This window comes from Rhinolophus ferrumequinum, chromosome 25 (assembly GCF_004115265.2).
Source record: "Rhinolophus ferrumequinum isolate MPI-CBG mRhiFer1 chromosome 25, mRhiFer1_v1.p, whole genome shotgun sequence".
NCBI lineage: Eukaryota > Metazoa > Chordata > Mammalia > Chiroptera > Rhinolophidae > Rhinolophus > Rhinolophus ferrumequinum.
In genome coordinates, this window is record NC_046308.1 from 40,003,504 (window position 1) to 40,025,388 (window position 21,885).

The 21,885-nt window shown below is 48.1% G+C and overlaps 1 protein-coding gene across 3 annotated transcripts in view; it reads right to left on the minus strand.

The window, feature by feature from the left end:
- The window catches only part of GRIK4 (glutamate ionotropic receptor kainate type subunit 4), a 637,398-nt gene that overhangs the window by 422,222 nt on the left and 193,291 nt on the right, over nt 1-21,885 (minus strand). For 2 of the 3 annotated variants that reach the window (XM_033098464.1, XM_033098466.1), the window contains exons 3-4: nt 15,207-15,312; nt 10,071-10,202 (exon numbers count right to left, since the gene is read on the minus strand). In XM_033098464.1, coding sequence (XP_032954355.1) covers nt 10,071-10,152 — 82 coding nt within the window. In that variant the 5' untranslated portion in view covers nt 10,153-10,202; nt 15,207-15,312. Of the gene's footprint in view, nt 1-10,070; nt 10,203-15,206; nt 15,313-21,885 lie in introns of those variants that run through there. The other variant, XM_033098465.1, reaches the window with a different exon arrangement.

Consider the following 21,885-nt stretch of genomic DNA (forward strand, 5'->3'; position numbering starts at 1 on the left):
AAGGATAAAGGAAGAGGGCCACGCACAAAAGGATGTGGCAGACTCTTGGTGCTAGGAAAGGCCTCGGCTGACAGCTAGTAATAAAATAGGAACCTTGATTTTATAACTGCAAGAAATTTAATTCTGCCTAAATGAGCAGGAAACGGATTCTCCCCTAGAATCTCCAGAAAGATTCACAGCCCTGCCCAGCACATCTTAGTTTTAACCCAGCAAGATCCATGTTGAACTTCTGACTTACAGACTGTAAAATGATAAATTTGACTTGTTTAAGATATTAAGTTTGTGGTAACTTGTTATGGCAACAATAGAAAACTATAGTAAAATTTATGATAGAAGTATTTACTCATAATAACTATTATTGACCTCTTACTAATCATCAGGTACCGTGCTGGCCATTTTGATTACATTATTGCACATAAACCTCAACAATCATACAGGGTGAGTATTACTAACCCTGTTTTATACCGTGTTTCCCCCAAAATAAGACCTCGCCAGACAATCAGCTTGTCATGAAGGGCTCAGCTCCTGTTCTCCACACAGAAACACAAGATATGGTGAGGCCAGAAAGGAACAACAACAAAGCCATAGATAGGGGAGTCCTACCACTATGTTCTCAATGGCGGCTGGTTGAGACACAAAAGCAAACATCCACCAGTACCCCAAAAAGGGGTCTTCCTGCTCCCCAGTCTCGCTGGCAGCCGGGCGAGACACAGGAAGTAGGATCCACACGATCTGCAATCCACCATCTGCGCTTGCTAACCCCACTTGCTAGCCTCAATCTGCTGTCTGCTTCTCTGCCAACCAACCAACCAACTAGCGTAGCCATGGCAGTTATATCAGTGGCTAATGGCTAACCAGTAACAGCTGATGGCCACCCAGCCACAGCTGGTTGCTACCTAATAACCGAGCCAGCACCTTTCCACGTGAGGCTGAGAGCCTGGAAACTGCTCTCTGGGACTCTGTCCCCACACAGCTCTAATGTGTATTTTGGAGCAAAAATTAACATAAGACCCGGTCTTTTATATATATTATATTATATTATACTATATTTATTATATTATATTAATTATATTATATTATGTTATATTATATTATATTACCAGGTCTTGTATTAAGTTTTGCTTCAAAAGATGCATTAGAGCTGATGTCTGGCTAGGTCTTATTTTTGGGGAACCATGGTAGTAGATAACAGAGGATAAATAACTTGTCCAAGGTCACACGCTGAAACTATTTCTAAGTTTGTATTCAACAGAGCCCATCCCTATTCCATTGCCCTGTAATTCCACCCAGAATTATACTTGCTATACATGTTGAGCAAATCACAATTTTTTAAAGAGAACTGATTTTCATTAAATATTACTAAATGCCATACACTGTACATGGCCCTTTATATATCTCCCTATGGTAAACTGTTATCTCCAGTTAATAGCTGAGAAATTGAGTGTGAGAAAAGCTGAATAATTTGCCTAAAGGAACATGACTAAGAGAGATTCACACTCGAAGTCCAAATCCAAGGACAATTTGTTCCATAATGTCTAGAATATGAAGACTTGAATGTGAACTCCAATTTCTTCCAGGTAACCATCCTCAGGGCTTCATGGTAAGATGGGCGCTCACTGGAGACCCAAAAGGGATTCCTCCCTACCCGTCCCCCAGCCTGCAACCACAAGCCAACAGCATAGCACTTCATGAGAGTGTGGTCCTGCCTCCCCTGATAGGGGCCCTCCCAGGAGCCAACATTGCTCTCTGGGAGATCATTCCTGGGGCAGATGAGGAAGAGGTTGATTAAATATAGGGAGATCTCCAATGGCGGCAATCCACAGATACTTTCACTCATTTACACCTCATTTCATCTCCACCAACTCCACTTATTTCCATTTAACCACCTTAATTCCTTTAGCACTCCAGGTTTGCCAAATTGGCTCTAAAGGGGAAATTAGCATTCAAGCAGCTTTTCCAGATAAAGGTCTCTTTAGTTTCAAAATCCCCAGGAGCTCCAGGAAGTACAAGGAGAATTCCTTACTGATAGCCTTTGGAAAGTTCTTCTTCCCCAGCCTGTTGGCCTGAGAATTCCAGGTGGCTGCCCAGGTTTGGGGCCACCCACTGTAATTCCGTTCCACCACAGGTTGGTGGCAGTAGCTCTTTGGATCAACTCCTTAGCAGAGCTCCCTGCTGAGCCCCTACCCCCATCCCCACCCCCTGGACTGTATGCTTCCCTTTTCTGTCATCTCTAGGAAAAATCCCTGTTCCTTTGTCTGTGAGCTGAAAGCTCAGTCTTCTGTTGTCAAATCCCTGTCACTGAGAGAAATTTATGAATATTTCCAGTACTGTTCTCAGTGCTTTGTATGTAGTAACGTATTGAATTCTCATAAAAACATTAGGTAGGGACTACTGTTATCCCATGTTATATATGAAATTGAAGCACTAAGAAATTAAGTTCTTACCCAAGGTCATACCATTAGTAAAGGGGGGGGGGCTCAGATGCAAACCCAGGAAATATCCTTAGAGCCCCAGCTTTGGCTTCTACCTCTACTGGAGCCTTCCAGAGACAGTCCTAGTGCTACCCGGAACACATCTAGTTCTTGTTCTCCAGACCCCAGCCAACTTGGAATAGCCATGTAAGATGCCTGGGTGAGTCAGGGCAGAAGGAACTGAGAGAAGAGGAACACATAGGAGGGACCTTCTTGTGGGCTGCCCCACATAGCGACTCAACCCCAGCTACACTAAATATAAGAAGTGAGAGGAGCTGAAGGGACGGACCGTGGCTGATGTCTGTCCCTGGGGTTGAGTTTAGAACAGCGAACCTCTCCTCTGAAGGGGATAATGCTAACAGAAAGAATCTCAACTCAGAGAGCCGCAATCAGGGCTGCAATGCCTCCCAAGTCTAGCGGTGGCACAGTCTGCCTTCCCAGCCAGGGGACGGGGCATGCCAACACATGCACGTGCTGAGCCCAACTGGACTGGGTTCTGTTCCCTCTCCACAACATCCACCATGACATGACTGGGCCCCATGACTCAGCTCAATGGGAAGACACAAACCAAGAAGACATAGAGGGGCTGCTGGGCAGCCGGACAGCTGTCTGCCACTTCCTGCCGCTCAGTACAAACCCCGCAGCCAAGGCCCAGCCCCCGTTAAGCCAATATGGAACATGCATCTGCTCATCTAGACTAATGAGAACTAAGTGTGACCGCTGTGTTGCCTGCCGCTGAGCTGTGAGGCTGTGAGTGGGATGTGTGGATTCTACCCATACACACGTGTGCATCTCACCCACTCAGGCTCACACACATTCAGGCACTTCGCTGAGATCTAGCAGTAGCTTCAACCATTGCCCGTGCTTCTCTAGCTCCTCCATCAGTGGCCACAGGGAGAAAGGAAACACCCAGACAGGTCTACACCAACACAATGAAAAGAATAAGTGGGGCTTCGTGTCTTATCTTGTCTACCCAAGCCACTGGGGCCAACTGGGGTCATGGCTTAAATCTGGAAGATGGTTGCTTCCATTCTGAGCTCTTATTAGTGGTTGTTAACGATGACACAATGATAATGAAATGTCTCCCTATGAGACTATACGAACAGGCCAGAGACTAAAATATTCTATCACAGAATCTCAGATTGAAAGGAGTCTTAGAGGTAACAGGTCCAACATCCATTTGATGCTGAAATCCCTATGCAACCCATCTATGGTCACCGCCAGCTGTAGGGATCTTAGTACCCAAAACAGCCCATTACATCTCTCTGGTAAACATTTTTTTTTACATCAAAATCTCTCTAGATCTTTTTAATGACTCCCACCCCTCCCAAGACTCTGTAAAACACAGAACTGGAGACAGATTTTTGAAATTCTGACAAAATATTGCCATGGCTGTTCTCCCAACACCACATGCATCTCTGCCAGGCAGGCTACATGGAGAAGAGCAGCAGATAACATCAGACCATGAAATGTGTGGAGGGGCAAAATGAGAGTCCAGGGGAAAACAGACCATTGTAGCACAAATGAACACTGGCACCCGCATACCAAAAGCATTTGACAATCAGCTCTATTATCTAGGACTTCTGGATAATAGCCTCATCCCTTCATCTCTGAGACCCCAGCCACTGGGACCTTCCCAGTTTCCTCCCAGAGATCAATCATGATATGTTTAAGAAGACACAATGTTTTTTCCTATTACTTGCCTGTTTTCTTCAGCTTGGCCTGATTTTGTAAGGTCTTGGATGTCAACACACTGGCCTTGGTAGCTTATAGTCCTCACCCATCAAGACGTACTGCTAACAGGCAATTCAGGTCTACAGCACCCCAGATGTCTTCTGACTCTACTCGTTCACTGCTTTGTCCACGCCTAGGAGATGTCCTCTCCTCTCTTCCCTTTGAGGCTGCCACTCCCTCTGTATGAGCCTGGGCAAGTGACAAACTCTGTGAACCTCAGGTTCCTCCTCCGTAAGGTATGCTTCCTTCTACCTACCTCACAGGTTGTTGGGGAAATTAAATTAACATGTGTGTAAGAACATGAGTAAACCATGGTACAAATGTCCCCAGGCAGTTGGGAGTCAGAAGACTTAGCACTACCAAAGGGGCCTTTACCAATTCACTTCTTCTTATTGGGACCCCAGTTCTTATCGGTAAAATGGGATATCTAGACCTAATTCATTCCTCACTTCTCTGCAAAAGAGACTATGGCCAAAAGTTGTAGTCAAAATGAGTTCTGAAAAAATTGAGAGAGAAGATAAATGTCTTGAAAGCATCCTGTGTGCTGCTCCTGGAAGAAGACTGAGCCACAAGAGAGACAGCCTTGTTCAGGTACAGATGCATGCAGAAACACATGCAGACTTTTTTTTTTTTTTTTTTTTTTTTTGGTCTGGCAAAGTATTTACTCTCCTAATTACATATTCTGTACAGTTATTGTGAAATAAAATTCATTGGCATTTTTGAGCACTGACCAATAGCTGAGGATGAGAAATTTCAAAACTGACAGGTCAGCTCAAGATTCATAAGTTGCCATTAGATAACTCATCTAGTAAAATTTACTAAGCACCTTCCATGGGCCAGTCACCATGCTAGACCCAGGAATAGAGACACAATAAGAGAGACACAGACTCCCTAAGGTGTTCACCAGGGGAGAAATTTGTGTCCCAGGAATCTTTTTATATTCCCTCTCTAGGTGACAGATGAAGGACAAAGTCATCAATTTGTGTTTGTCACTAATATGAAAGACCAACTGATTGTATATATGGGTGTCACAATTTGGAAGAGATGAAACTTACATGTCAATCAAAATTTCATAAATCACATCACATGGTAACATTATTAAGGGTAGACAACTACCCAAAAAGCCCTGTGGTGAATTGTCTGCAAAGCATAGCATTCAGTTGGTACATCTGTATCTCAGCATTCCAGACATATTTAATGTGCAGCAGAACAGGATAAGAAACCAGTGTTTGTTATTCCTTCCCCTTGTCCCCCCTCTTATTATCTTTATATCATTTAAATGTTCTATGTTTAACATTCTCTCTACAGGACTTGGAACTCATTGGGGCAAAACCAACAAAGTAGAAAATAGTAGTTGTAGAGTGCTTGGGGGTTCTAGTAAGGCAGAGAGTCAAATAACTCCCAGTTCTTGCTGCTGCATCCGACATGGAAATCTTAAAGAAGGGCTTCAACTGCTACAATGACCTGCTGATGTGTCTAATGCCACCCTCAAGAGCAGGACTCTGTACCACCATGAGTGAGCCTTGAACATCCCCAAGCCTCAATTTCCTCATTTTTCAAATGGACTCAGTGCTCTTAGAAATTATTTGGAGGTAAAAGAATCAAAGAAAAGCAAAAGATTCCATAAACAATAACGATGCCATCTTTCAATTCCTTTACCAGAGAAAACCCAACATCATTACTGTGACTGCTGTGATCATGAAATATCCCACACATCGCAATGGGGGGTGGGGGTGGGGGCGCTAGGGGCTGTAGAACAAAGCAGAACGAGACAGCTTTGGAGGCAGGTTCACATTTCAGTATCTGTGTGACCTTGGATATTATTTAAACTGCCCGAGCCTCTGTTTCTTTATCTATAAAATGGGATCCTTAATTCTTACATGAAGATTGCCAGAAATATGTGAAATGCCTAACACAGTGCCTGGAAGAGAGTCAGGCCTTTCTAAGGGGGTGTCATGGTGATTCTTACTGTTTCGTACCATATCCTCAGCGTGGCACTCAAAAAAGTGCCTGCTGAGTGAACTGATGAATGGATAACTGAATCAACGTATTTACCATTATAGCCAAAACTTGCATTAGAACCCAATTGGGATCTTCAGCCTGTTTCTATTCTCTCTTTTAAGTAAGACAGATATTTTTCCCTTCTCGTCTTTCTCCTTTCTTTTTAATTTCCTCCAAGAAGTCTACCTCTTTAGGCATAGGTAAGACCAGAAGAAAGCACTCTAACAACAGTGATATCAAGCATGTTCTTGGGAACCAGGTCTTGCAAGGGCCATGGATTCACCTGCCCATCACATTCACTGAGGTCGAGCACTAACACTTGCATGTACTGGGCCACGTGTCAGTGATTGCCCTCCCATGCAGGTCAGAGTCTGATGAGAAGATACCTTCATAATTACAGCCCAACCCAGTGAGTGCTAGAACCAGAAGACAGGAGGAATGACAGGAAAGAGATGATTTCTCCCTGGGAGGGACAGAGTGGTACGAAACGCTTTTGTGGAGGAAGAGGTATTTAAGCCAATGGCGAATGAGGAGAAAGAGATGTTTCCAGGCAGAGAAGATAGAATGGGAGGAAGAGCGCTGCAGGCATAGGAGGTGGATGGGCAAAGCCCTGAGTAAACCTCCCTGGTGTGTGCGGGTAACAGTGAGTCGTTCCGCATGGCTGACAGACGGGCCCGGGAAGGAAAGCATCGCATTCATTTGACTGACAAATATTTACTGAGGACCTAATGTGCTTGGGACAAGGGTAACATTTACTAATGTGAGAAACAGGATGAGAGAAAACTGTAGGAGACAACGACCTTCTCATACTGCTGAAGGTGATTCTTCCTCCCCAGTGGCTGAAGGAGCCCAGCGGTCGGCAGCGAGGAGGGCACTGCAAGAGGATTCAAGGACACCAAATGGCTGTAGCTCTCACTGCCACCAGCCTGGCCTCCTGTTTGCCACATCACCTTGGCCAAGGCACCGCCCCTTTGTGCTTCCGTCCTCATCTATGAGATAAACAGGCTGGAAAATGGGATCCTTAGAATTCTTTACGGCTCTGAGGAATTACGATGATCTCTTTAAGCAAGAGAACTATAAAGATGGGGTGGGGTCCTCTCAGAGCATTTATTACTTGTGGCTCCCAAAGTCATCACTCAGAGAACTCAGAGGGACAGAAGCAAATTCAGAAGTCATTTTCAGAAGATAAATGAGTAAAGGAGGCTGACACACACGTGAGAGTTTGGGGAATTTATGCAGGCAGCCTCACAATCGTAAATAAAACCCCTTCCTCATCCAGAATCTCATTCAGCGGATACACACTAGCCACTACATTAGACAGTTTGGCTGTATCTCCTGCCCGTTCCTCACTTGAATGAAAAACAGAAGTCCCAAGGCAGGGTTGTCGGTACGGCTGCCGTTTTACAAACATCCATATTGTCACCAGTGGACAAGCAGGGCTGAGGATGGAGTAGGTGGGGCAATTTTCCTCTGAGATTCCTGATCACTTTATGGAATGTCACTTTAATAGCCATCGATTCTGAGGCCCAGGGTAGGGAGGAACCCCCCAAAAAAACAAATGAGGGGGAAAAGAGACCGCTGGGAAGGGAGTGGGGAAGTGGCAGACTCTCAAGGACTTGGGAGACCCTAGCACGATCAACACTGGATTCAGGCCATCTGTGTGCAAGGCTGCCTGCTGCTAAGCACAGCTCCTTGTGTTCGCTTGACCTACTTCTCTTTCCATCCCGTCCTACTCCAGATCCTCTCTGGAGTCCCTGTAATTACTACCTTTTCAACCGTAACCATTGGGAGATTTCAGACAGCTCCTGGCTCCCAGGATAACCAAGGAGACAGGAAAACAAGTTCTGGTATTGCTGTTTTGGTTTTTCTTTACTTTCCTTTTTGTTGGCTTAACTCTGCTTCCTTGCCTCTGCAGGAGATTAGGCCCAATTTGACCTTACCAGCCAGCAGGGCTGCTGGCTGGAAATCAGCTAGAAGTGACCTGGCATGAGCCAACACTGAGGGCCAACAGAGTTTTGACAGAACTGGACAAGCAATGCTCCAAGTGTGTATTTGAGAGCTGAGCAGGTCCCTTTGAAGCCCTCTGTTGTTGGCCTAGCAGGCAAGAGAGGGATCTGTCAGCTCCACTTTCCATTCCCCTCCAGGAGAACAAGTGTCAGGAGAGCTGAGGCCATGAGGCTCTGCCAATTCTGGCTCAATCCCTTTCCACCTCTCATTAGCAACAAATGGAAACTGACGGGTTACCACTTTATCTGCTCATTTACAGGGGGAGAAAACCTTGCAGCAAGTGCTGAATAACTGTAGGCATCTTATAAATTAAGCATCTTAAGGATATGAACCATTTTGCATTGCTGCTCAACAGAATTAAATTAGGTTTTGAATTTTCAGTAGAAATGAATGAGGAAGAGGGAGGGAAGATTTTGTTTTCATTTCCTTATTTTAAGCATGCAGAGTGGTGAGCCCAGGGCAGCGGGAGGAAGAGAATTGAGTCACTTGTCTGCAGTTCTGATTCCCACCCACTGCCGCTGCATACATGTAGAGAAATATGCCACAAGGTAACACAGAGCAGCTCGGAGACCTGCAGCTTGGCCTCAGATTGCGTCTTGCTTCTGCCCAGCCTCAGCCGCCTGACCATTAGCACTATGCCAACTTCTGGGACCTTAGGACCAGTCCTGATTGCAACTGGAGGGACTTGGGAGCTTTTAGCCAATTCCCTGGCTTAACCCATCACAACGTCATTATAAACCAGCCTCTACCCCTGCAGGATCGGCTTTAGAATCCAGGATCCTACCTTGCTCATAGTAGCCACTTCCCATCTCCGCACCCCAGTCTGGGCAGAGGGCTCTCAGGTGGGCATGTGTTTGGATAAACTGCCTGGTGTTTGAGTCCCTCTGGGGCTCTTCCCTAGCCCTGCGCCTGGGGTCCTGCTGTTGGACAGGCCTTCATGTGACCAACAACCCACCTGCTTGGATGTCTCACTGCCATGCCCCAACTATCTGTCCACATTTACCCCCTTTTCCCATATACACACAGACATCCTCAATCCCTGACACCCTGCATTTGTCCAGGCCATCAGATCCCAACACGCTGTCTCCTGGACTGCAGTGTCTCCTTTTCCCTGAGGCTGAGTCTGTGTCCACCGGACCCAGGTCAACCTGCAGTTACAAGCCTTGCTCAATCCTGAGAGAAGAGGCACTTGATTTCCCTGGCACTCCTGGACCCCGGGTGAAGCCAAGCCTCCCTCCAGGGATGGGGGTGCTGATGGAGCAGGTGGCAGCATGGCCTGCCCACACCTAGAATGGGCACCTCCACAGCAACTAGGATAAGGGAGAGAGCAGAGGGAACACACATCACTGAAGTGATCCTGCCCTTCGTCTCCAGAACCAGGCCAGGGTAAGCAGGGACCAAGTCAATGGCCCCACCAAGCAGGAGGCCAGGGTCACCCAAAGGACTCCGGGGCTTCATCCAAAGCACACCTCTAGAGAGCCTTCTTAGATTGATCAGAGGAGAAGAGAGGTTATTTCTTCTCTGATTTCCAGCCCTGCATTTCGAATCCCCAGGGACATTCCTACCCTCCTTCCTCACCTAACAATTGCCCCTTCATGAACTAGGCTGTTGGTCACAAGCTGTAATGGGGACGGGGGACTTAGCAGCATCTTTATTCTTGTCACAGTGGGAGCTGGGCAGGTTGACCAGATTGGAGATGTGAGCCTGTCAGCCGCACTCCAATCCCCGACCCCGGGACCAGCCAAGCTCGAGGAGACATAGTGCACGGTCATGTGTCCCTTGCGAACCCCTTGGGTAATACGACAGGGCATCGCCCATGGCCAGGACGCCCCCGGGTGCCACTTGAGTAGCACTTACCAATCCTCAGAGAGTGCGGACTGCAGGTGACCATCACAAGCCATGCAGGAAGCAGCACCAGAGGCGCAGAAACTCGGGGCATCTTCTATAAATCCTCATGGAGCCCTCTGCTGGTCTGGGCATGACATAGCTCTGTGAGAGAGTGGTGGGAGGATGTGAGTCCCAAGCCTTTGCAAGGAAGACACCCTCCAGTTCAGTGACCCCCGCTACCCACCCCCAGATCCTCTCCACAGAACTGCTGGCAGTGCCCATGGAGAGGTCCAGGCTGGCTCAAGGCCTCTGTCCTGCCTCCCTGTGCCCAGGCTCATAGAAGGCTTAGGTTCCAGCTCCTGTTTTCCGCATCACAATCGGGGTAGGTGATGTACTGTGGTTGAACGATTCATGGTGCTCCACTTTTTTAAAATTTCGAATTGGAGATGAAGCCCTTCATCTGCTCTTAAGGAACAGAAACCATGGATGAACAGAAGGGGACAGAGTCAGATGGTTATGCCAATGCCCCCAAACACACTGCATGCACTGCTCACTGAGGAGTGGTGTGAGAAAGGGCTGGGTTCGAGTCCAGCTCCATGTTCCAGCTGGTGGCCTTCATGAGGGCTTCTCTTGGTCACTCAGCCCAGTTTCCTCACAGGTAAAACTGGCACAACACCACGTGTCTGGTGGAGTTGAATTGAGGACTGAGACAATACAGAAAAAGCTGCCAAGCTCAGGGCCTGGCATAAAGGAGGAAGTATTCAGATGTCAGTTCCTCTTCAGCCCCGATGAGCAGAAGGAGGTAATCAGCTGGTTTCCACAGCTGCTCCCGCCGACTGTTGAAAAGAAAACCCTCCCCATCCTTCCTCCATCAACTCCTCTCGTCCTTCCCAGGATAGGTGGGCCTCTGATGTCAAAGCCAGAACCTTGGAAGGGGCTGCCTCCCCCCAAGGCAGCATGGGTGTTATCCCGTCACTGAGGCCTTTCCAACACCCTGAGGCCAGAGTCTGGAAGCTGCCAACTTTGCCCCATCTCTGGGGTGAGGGTGGGGACAGTGAGTACCTGGAAATGCTAATCCTGGGTCACCCTGGGTGAGGAAAGTAGTATTAAAATGATTCCTCCTCTCATCCCCTAGACAGACAGTCCAATAGAAACATGGGTAAGAGACCAGAACTGAGACTTCAATAGGAACTATATCCAAAGGCCTAGAAACATTTGAAGAGGCACTCAGCTTCATTGGGCATCAGGAAAAGGCAATATTAAACCACAATAAGATACCACTACACACTCACAAGAGTGACTTTAAAAAAAAAAGACAGTATCAAGTGTTGACAAGTATACGGAGCAATTGGGACTCCCATATAGTGTCAGTAGGGGTGCAAATGGATAGAACTGCTTTGGAAAAGTGGTCCACTAGAGCTTTACACACTCCCTAATAATCCAGCAACTCCACATCTAGGCATACATGCAATAGAAATGTATGTATATGCTCACCAAAGACGCACTAGAATGTTCATAGCAGCACTCTTTGCATTGCCCCAAACTGAAAACTAACTACCCAGATGTCTAGCAGCAGAATGGAGAAACATAGTGTATGTTCACCCAGTGGAACGTTGCATGGAAATGAAAATGAATAATCAACTTCATGCGACTGTATGGATGAATTTCATACACACTGTACTGAGTAAAAGAAACCACAAAAGAGCATGTAAAGTATGATTCTATCTATACAAAGTACAAAAACAGACAAAAAACTATTCTGTTTTCTGTGCTATTAGAAGTCTAGTTAATGGCTACCCTTGAGGGTGGGTAGTGACTAGAAGGAGACGTATAAGGTCTTCTGGAGGTGATGGTGATGTCCTTTTTCTTACTTTGGGTGCTGGTTACATAAGCATATTCGGTTTATGAACATTCACTGAGCTGTATACTTAGGAGAATGTTCCTTTTTCTGTATGTGTTTTATGCCTCAGTAAGTTTTGTTTAATGACATTCCCCACCTCCTCACACACACTCCATGTTCCCGCCATATCCAGCATCTTGCCACTTCCTGTGCATGCCATGTTTCCTCTGCGTAACGGACACCCCTCTTTCCACCCGTGTCATTTGCCAGAATCAGGTGCCTCTCTACGCACCATCACAGCAGCCTGTAGTGGCTCTGATACCAGCACTTTGGTCCCTCTGTGTTTATGTGTCTACACCTGGGATGAGTGTGGGCTTCTTAAGGGCCGGGACCATTTCCCGTTTAATGTTGTATTGTCAGAGTCTCCTTATACACAACAGGGGCACCGTGCATATTTGTGCAATGAATGGAAGGCCTCATGCAGTTGGCTCCCTCAGGGAGACAGAGGACAGTAAAGGATCAAGGAATGGGTCAAAGACAACTCTGCTCTTGGCAAATCAGGCCTAGAATCTATGTCCTTTAATTCATGGGTATTGGTGCAAGGATAGATGACAGTAAACACAGTCTCAAAGGAAGCTTGACATTCTTATTCATTATGGAAAAGTCAATTGTTCACTGACTGTGTGTCCACTAAAATGCAAGCTCAACGGCTGAGGGGTGGGAGAGAAGTGGGGAGGAGCAGGGGCAGAAATCTTACTTGTCTGTTTCTTCAGAGCCCAGAACAGTGTGCCTGGCATACATTACAGTCTCAATAAATATTTGTAGAGTGGATAAATGAATAAACTGTCAAAGAGGAATGAACTGTAAAACTCTGGTTAGGTTATATAAAACTAATATCAAACATAATACTGTATGTCCAATGCCTTCCATGTATGTGCAGACTGCTAAACAGGTGTCATATTCCCCTGCGTAAATTTTATTTGATTTCAGAATTACACTCAGTTCCTGCAGATCTGACATTTGCCGCTCATGGCCCCGAAGCCTTGCTCATTCTGAAGACCAAGTGTAAGGACAACAAGAGCTTAGGTCCGGGGCTGCTCTTGGGCCTCAGCTGTGAGGCCCAGGCACAATGATGAGGACTAATCTCCTCCCACACCTTACAGGAATAAAAAGAGCCATGATGTTACATGTTTGTACGGCTCAAGGGTTTGCAAAGTTCTGCATATGGGAGTAGGAAGATGAAGCTCTCAGATCCTTTATCAAAAAGCACAAAGAAATTTGAGGTCTTATTTTCACTTCAATATTTAGATGAGTCTGTCTTAGAACCTAAGAGTGCAGCCTTTATTAACTGAAAGTATTTTAATAATTTAGGGATAAAAAAGAAACAATCCTGGAGATACAGCGCCAATGCCCCCTTCCTACTACCATTACGCCTCTCTGAGAACCTCTCCTCCATGCATGGCTTACTACCATCTGCATGGTGTGGCTTCTAAATCGGCGTCTCATGCCCAGAAAACTTGCACTTGGCTGCCCCCTGCAATCTCCATCTTGATGTCCCACTGTACTTCGGACACACCTCATCCTAACAAGGTATCCTCCTCTCCACCATTCCCACCAGCAGCTTCTCAGCACCACAGTCCACAAGGAGCAAAGCCAGCAAGTCGAAAGTTACCCTAGATTTCCCCTCCCCCACACTCCACATCTTATCAGTCACCCAGTCCTGGTAGCTCCGCCCCCTAAACACCATAATCTTCTCTTCCATTGCCCCAGGCCCTCTCCAGTCCAGACAAGTGTCAGCAACAACCAAAACCTCTGCAACAGCAGCCTTCTTGGTCTCCTTCTCTCTAGTCCTTCCCTCTCCAGTCAGTTCTCGCAGCAGCCAGGAAACTAAAATGGAAACTTGATAATGACACACTCTGGCCCCAAAGTCTTGGGTGAGCTGTCCATTGCATCAGGGATCAAGGGCAAACTCCTCACTCCCTTCCATGACCTGGCTTCTGCTCTCCTGTCCCTGCCACCCACCCCTTGCACCTGACACTCCAGCAGAGCTTGACTTCCCTCGGGATGCCACCTCTGCAATATGTGTGGAATGTAATCTCATCTCCTGATGGCCTGGAAACGGTTTTTTCCAGGCTTACTGCAGTACCTTCCTTTTGAGGCTTTTTGTGGTCCTTTCCCAATATGCTGTCACCATTCCTCATAAGGGCACACATCCTGCTTATCACGATACTGTCTGTCTCCCCACAGAATTGACAGCTAGGATAGCAGGCTCTGACAAGCACCTAGCACATTATCAGGCACATGGCAGGTGCTCAATTGATATCGGCTGAATAAATAAATGAACAGATGGTGTCAAAAGGCATTTCCTAAGTTTACATCAATATGAAATGAATCTCCAGTCGTACACATTTTTGTATATTCTCTGTGGTTAAAACAAACCACCTCAGCAGGCACAATGCTGTAGATCTGGGCAAAGGGTCATCATGGAAATGTATATTGAGAAGGGACGGACGCCAATGTTTACTGGTTTTTTTTTTTTCTTTCTGTGCTTGGGGCTTGGGCTTAAAGTCACAATTAAGAAGCGAGTTTGAGTCCTTCACTGCCATTTACTAGCTGTACACGTTGGGCAAGTTACTTAACTTCACTAAACCTTGATTTCTTCTTTCGTAATATGGGGATAATAAAAGTACCATCAAAGAATTGTTACGAGGAGTCATAAGATGTTTGTCCTGTGTTGCTTGCAGTAAGCACTTGATAAATGTTAACTATTTCTGACCATTATGTTAACCCTGTGAGATACTGTTACATACCACATTTCACAAATGTGAAAGCTAAGGCTCAGAGAGGTTCTGTAATTTGTCCATTTGCTGCAAGTGACATGGTCATGTACCTTAGAATCCCAGTAATGCTGGGGCTCAAATTCAAGAGTCTCATCATATGCAATCACAAATCTCATGCTCCTTCTATGACTAGAGTTGCATATGGAAGCCCTGGCCAATTTTAAGTCCACAGTGAGTATACAAATATGGCTTCCAATTCCCAAGGGTCTCTGATAGTCCCAATCTAAGCAGAGCTGGGCCTCAATTCTACACTTAAGATCTTTCAGAAGGCAGAAGTCCAAAAATAGAACTTTCCCATGCAACTGAGGACACTGTTTTGACACCATAGGGCAGTCATGCCCATCATAATGAGTGCAGAGTTAGTGCCCGATATGGATAGAAGCCAGGTCGGATCTGGCTGTGGACCTTATTAAGGGAATACTTTCAAGCAGCTCCTCCCCGTGGAGCCTGTTCCCTCGTTAGTAACATGGGAATACCAACGCCTACCTCACAGGGTGATGTGCACCAGGAAAGCAGGAAACACGATGGGATTTTCCACCTGTGTCCCCAGTATCTAGCACAGGCTGGCACATAGTAGGCACTCAAAAAATAGCTGTAGAAATAATGAAAGAATCAGATCAGATAATGCACGTGAAAAAGGCTCTGTCCACATGAAGTTTTTACTCATGACTTACATGCAGAATCCTTACCCATAAGCAATTTACAGTCCTGAGCAAATCCTCTCACTTCGGAGTACTACTCCTTTGAACGCCCAGCCCACACTGTCTGCAGTGGGGGGCAGCATCTCTGCACACTGTCCCATGAAAGCTTGAAACATGCACTGTGGAACACTGGAATACTGGACTACTTTACCATTTACCTACCTAGGATGTTTCCTCACTCAAACCTCAAAAATCAGACATCCCCGCTTCTTACAGAAGGGTTCTTACATAACCTAATATCTATTTTTTCAGAATCTGAAGATTGGGTCATCTTCCTCAAGCTAGAAGATCCTCTAATGTCTCCAAGTGTCTCTGACTCCTGTCCATGCTTGTATTTTGAATATAAGCTCCACAAGGGCAGGGCCTCTCCCTCTTCATCACTGCTATACCTCCAGCACTTGCTATAGTGCCCAGGGCAGTGCAGTTACCAATAAACAGTGTTGAATGCATGAATGAATGGTTACTCACCTTAGTCCTTATTTATGCCCTCTCTCTATAACCACACTGTAAGCTCCTGGGGGGCAGGGGAACACCTGTCTCGGGCATGTATCTTTCCAGCACACTTGTTATGGTGCCTATGATAACTACAGAGGCTCAATGTTTGCTGATTCTGACCATCACTGGTTGATAAGCCCAGATGGACACCACCCGCCAACAGCTCACGGTGTTCAGGGGCTGAGCACATTGTCTGGACGCCCCGATCCAGTCATGCTATAAATGGCTTCTCCTCTCCTGACTTGTCAACAGTCCCTCTACTGGTCTCTCTCTCATCCTCATAGGGCTCTTATATTATTAATCATGATTTTTCAGGGTGGGTCAGGGAGGAGGCTGACAGCCACCAAATGTCGTTTGGTGGTGGGGTGGACAGAGGAAATCAGAGGAGTAGCCAGATTCATTAAAGGTTTTTCTCAAGACTCCTCAAGACAAATGGATGTGGGGATGTGTTCTACGCTGTTCTGACTCCCAGCTGGGAGAAACTCCTAGCTGAAGCCAGCAGCTTGGATGGAACATGCAGGGTGGCAAGGTGGCCAGGGCAGGGGACTTGGGGCCGCCCCAGTCTCTGTGGCCTCCTTGAAGGAGAATCAACCTTTGTGACCAGATACAGTTGGGCAGCATGTGTAAGAATCCTGTCTCCCTGGAAACAAGCAGTGCAATGCCGGGATGTAGCCCCTGTCCTGGGAGGCAGGGACCTAGATATTCACCCACTCTGGGAGTCACCGCTCTGAGCCTCAGTTCCATTTTGTAAAATGAGGGCATTACACTAGATGATCTCTAAGGTTCTTTTCAGCTCTGATTTTGTGAAGTTTTAGGAACTGTATTTTATGATGAAAGATTGTCATGTGGGGTCTCTGGTCCCGCTCCCCACATAAGAACGCAGGACATGGTGAGGCCCAAAAGGAACACCCACGGAGCCATAGGTAGGGGAGTCACAGCACTATATTTCGCTGGCGGCTGGGTTGGAGACACAGGAAGCAGTGATCCGCAATCCGCCGTCTGCCTCTCTGCCAACCAACAAACCCCCACTTGCTAATTCAGCCACATATCAGTTCTATCAGTGGCCAATGGCTAACTGGTTACAGCTGACGGCCATCTACTACCTGAGCCAGCACCTTTTCACATGAGGACGAGAGCCTGGAAACTGCTCTCTGGGGCTCTGTCCCCACAAAGATATTTACTGAATATTTACTTACTATGCACAAAGTACTATTTCATACTCATTGCTCCTCAGATGAACCCTGTGAGGCAGAGACTTTCATTGTTCCCGCCTGCACATGTGCAACCCAAAGGTGGAAAGGCTGAGTGAGACTTGTCAAGGTCACTCAGCTGGTCAAGGAAAAACCAGGCCATGGGCTCCAGTACCCATTCTCACCCTCTACTCTCTACAATGGCACTGTCTCTATATACATTCCAGAATCTGGCACATAGTTGGCACTCGAGGGAATGTTGGAATGGGAATGTGATTATAATGACTATCACAATGTTGAACAAAAAGACAAGTGAAAAAAATAGATCTAGCGCCCAGCTGCACATTTTACCAAATCAGAAGGCAAACAACAGAAGGATTGAGTCTGGGGGTGTCCTTTGGCAAAATGATCAGTCCAGGTGTCAGCCTTTGGGATTTTCCACCAGGAGATGCTCCCAGGAGTTTGTGATAAGTCCCACTGTCACAGTTCAGTGGGGGTGCTTTGCTTAGGCCTGGGAGATGGAGCAGGTCTGACTCCTCTGGATAAACTGAAGAGCAGTGAGGGGTGGAGGGAGGCTGCGGGCGGCAGGGAGCAGCCTGGCCTGACTGCAGGGGAGGATACTCAGGGAGCACAGGCAGTCAGGACGTGTGACTAATGTAGCTAGCTGTTCCCCACCTTGGACACTAATGAGCAGGATACAAGGAATGTCTGGTCTTTCCCCCACCCTCTAAATCACCTCTCACGTAGATTTCAGATCGAAGGCCTCAGTCCTCCTCTAAACAATGTCCCCTCACCAGAGGCCAGAGCAGACGTCCCTTGTTTCTAATCCCAGCTGCCACTACATGTCCTTAACCTTGTTACTTAACCCCTGAGAGTTTCATTTCCACAACTGTAAACCATGGGTGAAAATGCATGCCTGGAAAAGCTGTTGCAAGAGATTCTAGGTGTAATGAACTCAGTAAGAGTGAGCATCTTGCTTTCCTCTCTCCATCCCCATTCAAGGCTCCCTCAGAGCTTGTACACAGGCACCCCAGACTGTATTTGTGGGGACAGAGTACCAGAGAGCAGGTTCCAGGCTCTCGGCCTCACGTGGAAAAGTGCTGGCTCGGGTAGTAGATGGCTATCAGCTGTAACCGGTTAGTCACTAATACAACTGCTGTGGCTACGCTAGTGTCGTGTGAGGTGTCAGGTGGGGTCTCTGCTCCCGCTCCCCACATAAGATCGCAGGATATGGGTAGGCCAAACAGGAACACCCACAGAGCCATAGTTAGGGGAGTCATACCACTATAGTCTCACTGGAGGCACTAGAGTCTCACTGGAGGCTGGATCCACACAACCTGCAACCTGCTGTGCACTTCTCTGCCTGCCAACCCACCAACTGACCAACCAGAGCAGCCACGGCAGTTATATCAGTGGCTAATTGGCTAACTGGTTACAGCTGATGGTCAGTCAGCCACAGCTGATGGGGAGGCCATCTGCTACCTGAACCAGCACCTTTCACGTGAGGCCGAGAGCCTGGAAACTGCTCTCTGGGACTCTGTCCCCACACTCCACCCCTACAGGGTCTCGCCTCACAATTTACATGACAAGCATCTTCCGCGAGGGTCCCTGTGTCATATTAGCCTACAGGCACCCACGGACGAAAAGAAACAGTAGTCTTAGGAACCAACAATGGCAAATCCCTTCCATCTGGGAGGATACATGCTGGCTTTTTGTCCTGGGAAAGGAGGGTCACTGCCACTGGCACCTTTCCCAGTTTGGGGTACCAGACCTTTATGGCAGTGCTTGGGGTCGCTTGCATAGTTTCAACATGTAACAGAACAGGGGATCCCATAATAGGCCATAGTGAGAGCACATAGGTTCCCTGCAAAATCATCCCGGTATCGGGACCTCCGTATACTACAGTCACTTGCGATGGCCACTCAGCCACCACCCCTGGCATCACTTGCAAGTCCTGAATCAAACCAGCCCCCCATGGGGCTATCAGGCCCAACCATCGACAGTGGGGGCTTTTGACCTGCCAGAGCCAAGTCCATTGCTCCCATTCCCCTGCTTTCAAGCATGTGGGTGCTGGCAGCAAAATGTTTCCATTTGTGCCATAGCCTGGCTTTAACAGAGTCTCACTTGTGGTAACTTGTAATTGAATGGGAGTGGCCGTTCGATGTAGCAGAGCTTCTACTGGTGCGGGCCCTCCCTTCCGTGGTCTCTCATTCAGGACTCTCAGGACATCCCATAGACACGAGGCCCAGTCACGCATCGTGGGAGGGTGTTTTGACACCCAGAGACCTTGCTTCAAAAGGCCATTGTAGCGTTCAATCATGCCAGCTGCTTGTGGGTTATACGGGGTATGAAACCACCATTGCACGTCCATCCTAGCAGCCCAGCGCTGCACTTCTTGCCCCGTAAAATGGGTACCCCTGTCACTTTCAATGACTTGGGGGCGCCCATAGAGGGTGCACAACCGTGTAAGAGCGACCACTGTACGCCGCTGATCCGCAGCCGGACACAGCCAAGCAAACATCAACCGCGTAGCAGTGTCCACTGCTGTAAACGCATATATCGCATTGTGGCCCTTAGGTAGGAGTCCAATGTAATCCATTTGCCAGCGAGTGAGGGGCACCCTCCCTCGCGTAATCTGCTGTGTCTCCCAGGGGAGCCTCCGTCTTTGGGGGCTGTCCTGGGCACAGACGGCAGGCATCTGCTTATGCAGGCATCTGCTATCTCCTGCCATTCAAAGGCAGACCCCAGCGTCTGCTCATCTGCCACATGGTTCGGCTTCCAGCGGCTGCAATTTCCTATGCAGCCAATGGGCTACATCAGTGGCAGGAGCCCGTTCTAACCATCGGACCCGTGCTAGGGCATCTGCTTCATCATTACCTGGGGACACTAAGGGGGAGTGACCTGTGACATGCATTAGGGTCACCTCCTTTCTCTGCCCTAGGTCCCAGAGGTCCTGCCACATGGTTGGACCCCACAGTGGACGGTGTCCTACCAACCAATTTTGGTGTTTCCACGTAGGGAGCCACAACGTTAGACCCCGGAACACCGCCCAGCTGTCAGTACAAATAACTAGGGGCCCAGGCATGTGGATGATTACCATCCACACAGCCTGAAGCTCAGCCCACTGGCTACTCTGGCTCGTCCCAGTAAAAGCAAACTGCTCTTGACACTGAGGTGCAATGTCAATGGAGAAAAAAGCATTGGCCAAGTCCATTACATAGTGATATGTTCCCAGGTGGACAGTCAGACAATCCATCAAATCATGTATTGAAGGTACTGCCGCGTGCAAAGGTGGCGTCACCTTGTTTAACTCCCTATAGTGCACAGTCATTCGCCAGGTCCCATCTGGCTTCTTGACAGGCCATACTGGGGAGTTAAAGGGACTGTGCGTTGGCCTCACAGTATGTGCCTTCTCCAATTCCAATACTGTATGACCAATCTCCTCCTGCCCTCCTAATCAAGCTGAAAGGAGTCGGCTTCAAGTGGCTGCATGAAGTCCTGGAGGGACACGGGTCGCGCTTTCCCAGACTCCTCCTGTAGGCTTCTCTGGAATTGCTGTTCCAGACGCAACTGTTTCCAAAGTTCAACAAGAGTGCATTGGGTTGTCGGTCTATTTTTTTCCCTGATCGACCCGTGCTGCCACAAGATCACGCCACATCTGTGCGCATGTTACTCTCAGAGGCCCGCGACCTCGCCCCTTTACTTTTGATTTGGGCTTCCAGGTCTCCACTGTTCGGACTTCCTGTCTTAACTTCCTTTGCCTCCGGCTTTCAACATCCCCTAGGGTGGCCATGGCAGTTGTAACTTCATGGATCCGCCACTTCACATAGAGCATAAGAATGACAACCAAGGATCCAAAAGCACTCGCAGGTGCAGTATCCAAAACCAGATCCCTTATGCTGGCTGTAAAAAGCTCATCATCCGGCCCCCACATATTAGGGCTGAAAACAGCATGTCTCATACCCATTTCACGGATGATTTGAGTAAGTTCTGTATATGATGCCATTGACTCACAGTGTCTGGCAGCTCGCCAGCCTGTCCCCATACTGTGCGTACCGCAGCAGTGAGCCTCTCCATTAGAGAATGGTTGCCCTGGTCTTGGGCCAACCTATGGCAGTGCTGTAACCTTTGTCGCAGGGACGGATGCACTGTCACGAAGGCTAGCTTTTCCATCTCGCCTGGGGAGCAGAGAATGTTGTCTGCTCCCACATCCCATAAACGTAGTAGCCAAGCAGAGACTGGCTGTCCAGGGCGCTGTTGGTACCGCCTCCCCAGCTCCTGCAACTCAGTGGGAGGGTAAAGGGTGCAGGTCGTGAACTCAGTCATAGCTGGGTTGCCTGCAGCAATGCCCCCGGGACCCAAAGGTTGCTCATGTTTTACCCTTTGCTTCAAGATTGGCCAGGCTTGGGGGTTGGGAGCTACATTGTCTCCACTCGCTTCCTCCACCTCTGCCTCAGAGTCTCCACTGTGGGGCCCCTCTTCTAACAGGTGGACCGGAGCTTCCAGTGCTTCCAACCAGGACACCTAGTCTGGCACCTGGGCCATTTCATTAAGTGCATTTTCCGGGTTGAGGCTCAAAGCGGTGAGGAACATCCAGCCCATGTGACCGGCTGTCCCCTTCGCCTCCTCTGGCAACCGCTCAGCCAGAGCCTGCAGAGCCCTCTCCACACTGGCCGGAGAGCAATCCATGTCCTCACACTCTTCCCTTGGGGTCCAATTTCTGAGAACAGTGGCCACCGGGGACCACACACTGTGTGGGGGCCACATGTCCTCTTGCTC